Genomic DNA, 8,036 nt, shown 5'->3' with positions numbered 1-8,036 from the left:
AGAAAACTTATAAACTGCGAAATAAAGAGAACTGGGATAGACTATATCTCCTCACCACTAGCAAGCTGATACTTTGTCGGGTTTTAAATCACTTGACACGAAAACCTAATCTGTTAGAAGTGACCATAGACAGAAAAACTGTACTAAGGATGAGAGGTGTTAATGTGGAACATTTTATGCCACATTCCTACTTTGAATTATCTTTCACTGGCTTACTTCACCTTGTGGTTCACAAGGGAACTTGTCACTCTGTATTCTATATATTTCAAAGGGGATATATTCGCCAACTGGCTTGACCCCACCACCTCTTCCTCAAGTTTATAAGCAAACCCTCCTTCATATCTAGTTTCCCATGCAAATTACAATCCCTCTCATTTCAGTTGGTTAATCTTCAAGTAACCATTAGCAAAAAGTCACTCCCAAAAGACTTGGTCATTTTATATTTATGGCATCAAACTGCATTTCTTCTTCATGGTCTGCCAAGCAAAACAAACTATTTGAAAAGGCTTTGGCTGTGTATGATAAGGATACACCTGACCGATGGAAGAATGTAGCCAAAGCAGTTGGAGGTAAATCACCAGAAGAAGTCAAAAGGCACTACGAAATCCTTCTGGAGGATCTCTGGACTATCGAGTCAGGTCACGTCCCATTTCCATATTACAGAGAAAATGGAAGCAACAAACCGTTAAGGCCACATGGTTAAGAAGCATAGGTAATGTAGTAATCGTTTTATATATTCATTTGCTAGCAAGAAAAAAGAAAGAAAATGAAGCATGCAAATTTTAACTTGCATTCATTGAATCTGTATAGTTGAAACAGGAATATGGGACATGCATGAACACGACATATTTAATTTATTCTGTCTAGTTTGAGTTTAAGTTAATGTGGTCCAAGTCTAACTACCATGTGTCAACAACAATAGGACAAAGTATATTTTGGCCCTGTAAGTAAAATATGTGTTGTAACACAAAAGGTACGATTTTAGTGGGTCACTACTTCAACTTATCTTAGTTTCAGATCTACAATAAAAATCCACATAATATCTAAACCATATCTTTATGGAAAATCCAATCATATGCATAGGGCCATTCTATCCTCTCGTTTATTCATCACTCCCTTTCCATTACAGGCAATATATACTCTCTTTTTTCTTCTTTTGTACTGGTATACTGTATCCTGCATTTTCTTAACTCTGCATATAATTTCAACAGGTTTGGATTTTGGAAGATACTGGATAAAGACAGCCAAAGTGACATCCTATACTGAATCCCCAAGTACTATTAATTAATCAATTCATAAAGAAATTACAGCAATTCATCATCATGTCTTCTCTACTTAATCAAAATTTCAGCTCTCTCTGTAATAAGGAAAATTCATCTTTCCTTTTGCTGTATAATCCTTATTGTAAAATCTAAAGATCTCATGTACATTGGAAAGCTAATCATTCATCACTGACAACCCTAGATTACAAACAGAAGAATTAAGAAAAAATATTCAAAGATTTCATTAACAGTTATTAATGCCTAAACATTTGAAGAAGAAGTGTATCAAGCTCTGAAAAAATGATAGGGTTAACAATTCCATCTTTAGATCAGTCAGTCAGTCACCGACATTTGAATGATCTAGCAACAGTGTACAATACGTTTAGTCGGACAGAGTGAAGAAATAGTCTTAGAATATACAGACAGACATTTGCTTGAAGAAGATGATGATGGCTGACCTGGTATTATTAAGTGACAGACTGACTATTTGGAAAGAAGGTCAAATAGGATCCTCAACTTATAGTTAGATATCAAATTTACCTCTCAATTACTGAAAGAACCATTTATTTTTTATTTCTAATTTAGAAATTTATCAAGATTTTACATATTGTTTAACAATTTTATTAATTTAAAATTTTATCACAATTTTACATATTTTTTTACAATTTTTAACCATAACAAAAAAAAAATATCCGAAATAAATATTGATGATTTTTTTTTAACCATTACAAAATTCTATTTAAATCTTGTCACATATTTGGTATTTTATACAAAATAAAAACAAAATGTTTGGGATGATAATCGTGACAAAATATTAATTTCCAAAAAAATCTTGATTTTTAATATGATCCCACTTTATGAAATATTCACTAATATAAATCAATAAAAATATTTTTGTTTAATCAAACCCCAAGTTGAATCAACATTTATAAATCTCAAATATTACAAAACCTAAAAAATTCAGAGATAATTGGAAAAGAAACCTCCTTGAGTATGGCCATGAGGGCACAAGGGAAATCAATTTGAATTGAGCACAAATTGGAGTCATATGAACCGAATAAACCTCAATAATCCACAGAATCGAGCCAAAAATTCGGAAAACTGGTTTAACCAAACACTGAAATTGGGTCATTCAGCACTACTTTTACATTGAAAGGCTGAAAAGACCATATATATACTGAACTTATTAGCAACCTTAGAATTTGTTTGTAAAGAAAATTCATCACAACAAACTACAAAATCAAGTGGGGGTATGTATTATCAATATAATAACAACTACTCGCCTTGTTTCTTAGTTTCCGCATTGTTTACCTTTGGAATTGGTTGAGTCTCCCCTGCATAAGGGTTCCTTGTCAAAGTCTCTCCTCTTAGAGCAGCCACGTATCGGTCATTTGTGTTCTCTTTTCTCTGCAGTTCACCCAGATATTCTGCAAGCCTCTCTTTATTTACTTTCCCCATTATCTAGTTTCACAATCCAATCAATTCCAAAAAAAAATCGAAAAAATTATTTATTGGAAACAGTAGGTAGGAGTGCATAAATGTCACAGAGCACATATGTCTAATGCAGAACAAAAGAAGACATATATAACCCTGCAATGATGATGTTGAACTATTAGAATGAAGGCTCTTATAGTCTTAACAGAACAGGGTTTTGTTCCATATATTAGGATCAGAGCTAGGAGTAATAAACTTATTGATTTATATATGGTGTTGGATTCTCATGTTTTACCACTAACAGAAAATGCAGTGTATTCTAAAAAATCAGCAAAATATCAACAGTTTTTTAATGAAACCCTAAATCTGATTATTTTGCATCTTGATCAACAATATCTTAGATAAACAAGCGCATTCAAGTTGACCCATGTAAAAAAGAGAGAAAGAGGAAGAATGTCTACAAGGGAATCGGGGCGGGCGTTGCGGCGGAGTTCTGCTTCGAGCTGTTCATTGCGAGAGTTGGTGAACTGCATAACTTGATAGCCAATGAATCCAGGAATCACACCGCATATCGTTGCAAAGGTGACAAAGAAGGGCGTCGAGTCTCTCGTTTTCCTCACTATCCATCTCCACGTCCCACTCTTTTCCCACAGAAACGACATGGTTTCCTTCCCGCCGTCGCAGAATCACAAACTGTGAAATCACAAATTAGTGCATCTCTTAGTGAAGGCTAGCACAATGCACATTGCCATAACCCCCATTTGATTCTAAACACAATACATTTGGTATTATTGTGCGGTTTTTAACATGATGTTGACAAGTAAGTCTTAAAAATAGTTCAAAAAATTCTATGCAAATTTCTAAGCTTGAAAAGTGTGTTATTGAAAATCGACAAATCTAAGTTTCATTTTAGAAGTAGAACAAGATGCGACAAATTTCATGAGATGAAACTCTTATCATACGTTCAACATAATTACTTCCATTAGACTCTAATTTTATCATAAGTTCAACATTATTACTTCCATTAGACTCTAATCTGATCATACGCTCGTTCAACAAAATTAATATGACTAAATTAATAAAACTATAATTAAAAACCTATTGTCAAAGATCGTTCTGTCAGTTATCAAACCTACAATCAAATTCCTGTGTTAGAATTTTATTCAAATTCGATACCTCAACGTGATAACCCAAACACGACTGCAACTTGGAACTGGGATTGAACCTGGTGTCCTTTTATTTTTTTAATTTTATCACGTCCATGCAAATGCTGTGAGCAAGACCGTCGAAATTCTTTGAAGAGCAACTGCTCACTCATTCTACTATCTTCTTTCGAATTTCCTCAATACAAAACTCACGGCTCCTCAAAGGCATTTCAGGCCAAGACTAATTAATAATTTCATAACTTAATTTTTCTTTTGAAAGACTGAATTCCATTTTATGCTCAAAGAATCATGTCTACTAGGCTACTACCACACCTGAAACATCTTCTAATAATCTAGTAAATAAAGTTAGGTTAAACCTATTTCAAAGCAACATTGAGATGAAGCAGTATACATGTTCCACTCTTCTTTTTAATTTTTGTTTCTTCTATGAATCAGATATTAGAAATGACAATTAACTAGAGTAACAAAAGCGTGGCCGAGTAGGTCCACCAAACAGTAATGCATAATAATGAATCTATTGCAGAAATTAGTTGTTCGTGGTCAACGTATTGCAGGAATTGAAACAGATAAGAACATCACAGTAAACGTGCTAAACAATTTCTAAGCAATAACTGAGATCTCATCATTTGAACATCAAATTAAACTAAACCCTAACAGTGAATGGAGGAGAATCTTATAGAGAGATTGGATAAACTAATTGATTACCCGAATTCTTGCTGCTGCTGCTTCAATTCAGATTCCTCGCTCCGGCCGCTTGGAGCTCAAGCAATAAATCTTAGACTTCTCGATCTTTTTCTTCTTAAAAGAAGAAACGGGCTTTGTTTGATTCCTAATTCATGGGCTGGAATGGGCTTTAAATGAGGTCCAACTGACCAAAAATAAAATAAAGTTGGTCCAGATTCCAGAATTAAAGCACTTTTATTTTTTAATTTTAATTTATAATAATAATATATATATATATATATAAAAGACTCTTTTTATGTATTTAAAATATATTTTAAAACGTGATATTACTTTTATTTTATTATCCATATTTTAGTTTCATATCAAACTCATTGAAAATTAACTCTTACCATTTTAATTATATGAATGAGTTTCTTATTTTAATTTTAATTAAAGAAATTTAACAAAAACTATTAAAATTTAAATTAACTTTTAAATCTTACTATTTTATTATTTGAGAGGTTACTTAAACTCTTCAACTATGTTAATTTTATTATTTTAAATTTATGATAATAATATTTTACGATTTTAAAAGTTTACAAATAATTTGAATTTTAAATTTTATATGATTTTATTGAAAAACAAAAATTATATTTAAAATTTTAAAAAAATATATTTGAATAAATAAATTAATGTAGCTAATCTATATATATATATATATTTTTTGATGTTTAATTTTCAAAATGTTCGGATTTCGAGGTCGAGAGCTGTGGTTAATTTGGATATATATGTGAGAGTAAATGGATCTTTGGGTCGGATTGTGGGTTCACCCGCTCATAAATTTAAAACAATTAAAAATAAAATTAAAAATGTTATATATATATATATATATATATATATATATATATATATATATATATATATATATATATATATATATTTCGAACTTGCAACCTAACAAAAAAAAATACAACTCTTTAATCAACTAGGTTAATAAGACTTTATATTTTAAATTCAATACCAAATTTGATGAACGCGGAACATTATTAACAATATAACTTCAACTTTTTAATAAATTAATATATATATATAAATAAATAATTATGCTTAATTTTTAAAGTGTCCGGATTGTCGGGTCGAGAACTATGGTTAATTTGAATATATATGTGAGAGTAAATGGATATTTGGGTCGGATTGTGAGTTGACCCGCCCATAAACTTAAAACGGGTATGTATGTTTCGAACTTGCAATCAAACAAAATAAGTACAACATTTTAACCAATTGTGATTGAAATGTGGTTTGCCGAAGAATAATAGATCGGTAACAATTGAAAGTGGTTAAAAAATATAAATCAAATATTTGATTGAATAAAGTGTGAGGTCACGATACTAAATATTAAAAAATATGAATCAGATATTTGATAGATCAAAATGAATAAAATATGTGATGAGATATGATGAATTGTTTTACCGATGTGAATAAAATGTAAAATACGAGTGTTCTATTTTTATTTTAATATATTATTAATAACTTATTAAAATTTTGAACATTAAATAAATATTATTATATATATATATATATTTTAATTTATTTTGTTTATATTTTTATCCGTGTGTATCGCACTGGTATTTTCCTAATTTTGATAAAAAAAAATAGAATTAATAGGTTGAAGAAATTTGGGGGAGGGAAGCACAATCTCATTCGAAAAAACTCTACTTCTCTTTTCATTTTTCCGCTAAATGAGGTGATGATAGTAGGGATGTCAAAAATGAACTCGACACGCCAACCCGACACGAGTCGACCCGAAGAATATTGGGTTAGGATTGGGAGTTTTCGGGTTTGAATCATTTCGGGTCAGACTCAAAATATAACCTGAAAAAGAAAATTGGGTTGGATTGGGTTCGGGTCAACCTGGGTTGACCTGAATTAAAAAATCAGGTCACTCATTAACCCAAACCCACCCACCCAACCCGACCCACCTAATATATTAATAAAAAAATAACTTGCCTACCTTACAAAAAAAACCCTAACCTTAACGGGCCTAACCCATATCCTTAATTTCTATTTATTTTCTTCCTTCCGTCTTTCTTACTATTCTTTTTCTTCCATTTTTCTCACTTCTCTTCAATATATATTCTTTCTCTAATTTTCATCTTTTTTAATCTCTTGAACTCCGCTAGTATCCAGCAATAAAATGAGTTCACAAATTAATCTTGATCTTGAGGAGGATAGTGTGAAGGGTTCACCTATGACAAATTTAGATGCAAATAAAGAAACGTGCATTGATTCCCAAGATCAAGCCTCCAAAACTGGTATTGGTAACCGAAATAGACCATTAAAATCAAAGTGGTGGCAGTATTTTGATATGCTTCCTAAAATAGAGGGAGAAGATTTGCGATGTAAATGTAAAGCATGTGGAATTACATACAAAGCTGATAGTAGCATGAGAACAGGTAATCTTCGTCGTCATATCCTTAATCAATGTTCTAGACAGAAAACTCGTGATATTGCTCAAGCTTTGTTAGAATAAGGGGATAAAAGTCTTAATATTATGTCTTAAAAGTTTAGTCAAGAAAGATTTAAAGAGTTGTTAATCTTAGCAATTGTGAGGCATGATTTACCATTTTAGTTTATAGAATACTTTTGTGATGATTGAAGACTTTTTTTTATAATGATATCATAATTTCGTTGTGTAATATTTATTTTGTGAAAGTTTTGAATTTTCTAAACATAATTATTATGTTTATGCCAATTTTATTATTTTGTATTTAAATTAAAGTATTATTATTAAGCAAAAAAACTTATTTCGGGTTAGTCGGGTTAGTGGGTTCGGGTTTGTTGTTTTCAGGTTGGTTCAGATTCAAATTAAAAATTTTGTTATAATGCACTTCTTTTAATCCGACTCAAACCCATCTGAACTGAACCCTAGATGATAGTTCATTCTCTCTATCAAATTCTTCCTCATACTTATTACTGAGATAGGATAAGGAAATGGAATTTAGACAAATAATAAAATTTCTCTATTTTCTCCTCTCCTCACCTCTCCTCTCACTTATTTCTTTTTTAATTCAATAACACGTGAATATGTCCTTCCTTCTCCATTCTCTTCCCAATTTTCTTAACCATATCACTCTTTTTTATTTATTATTATTATTTAAATAATTTTATACTTATTTTATTTTAAATAAAGTAAGTAAAATACTTAATTATATATAAATAATAATATTTTTATAGATTTTAATTCTAGGTCCATCAATTAATGGTTTCAAACTAAATTCATACAAATATTAATAGTAGTTTTTTAACGAACTAAATTTTATTTTATTTTTGAATTTGTATTTAACCAAACGGATGGTAAAGAGGGAAAGTAGTAAATAAGACATCATAAAGACACGTGTCAATCCCTCCCTTCACGACTCTCGACAAGACAAAACTAACCGTTTTACTGATCAAACCAAAAACATGATCAAATCAAACCAACTCTCCGGCAAGAAACAGAGAGATAGAAAAA

The 8,036-nt window shown here is 30.7% G+C and overlaps 2 protein-coding genes across 2 annotated transcripts; one reads left to right on the top strand and one right to left on the bottom strand.

Moving 5' to 3' along the window:
- LOC124921351 (protein RADIALIS-like 3) lies at window positions 1-1,412 on the top strand. Its single transcript, XM_047462000.1, has one exon. It carries the CDS (start codon window positions 446-448, stop codon window positions 701-703), a length of 258 nt encoding a protein of 85 aa, XP_047317956.1. The 5' UTR covers window positions 1-445; the 3' UTR covers window positions 704-1,412.
- An 894-nt stretch (window positions 1,413-2,306) lies between these two features.
- LOC124921350 lies at window positions 2,307-4,678 on the bottom strand. The gene is made up of 3 exons (XM_047461999.1): window positions 4,568-4,678; window positions 3,158-3,389; window positions 2,307-2,723 (listed from the first exon to the last, which is right to left on the bottom strand). Exons 2-3 carry the CDS (start codon window positions 3,356-3,358, stop codon window positions 2,538-2,540), a joined length of 387 nt encoding a protein of 128 aa, XP_047317955.1. The 5' UTR covers window positions 3,359-3,389; window positions 4,568-4,678; the 3' UTR covers window positions 2,307-2,537.
- Window positions 4,679-8,036: the final 3,358 nt, after the last annotated feature.

The sequence above is a fragment of the Impatiens glandulifera genome, chromosome 1 (genome assembly GCF_907164915.1).
Source record: "Impatiens glandulifera chromosome 1, dImpGla2.1, whole genome shotgun sequence".
Taxonomy (NCBI): Eukaryota; Viridiplantae; Streptophyta; class Magnoliopsida; order Ericales; family Balsaminaceae; genus Impatiens; species Impatiens glandulifera.
The sequence above is the reverse complement of the archived record's forward strand: the minus strand, read 5'-3'. Positions and strand labels throughout refer to the sequence as shown.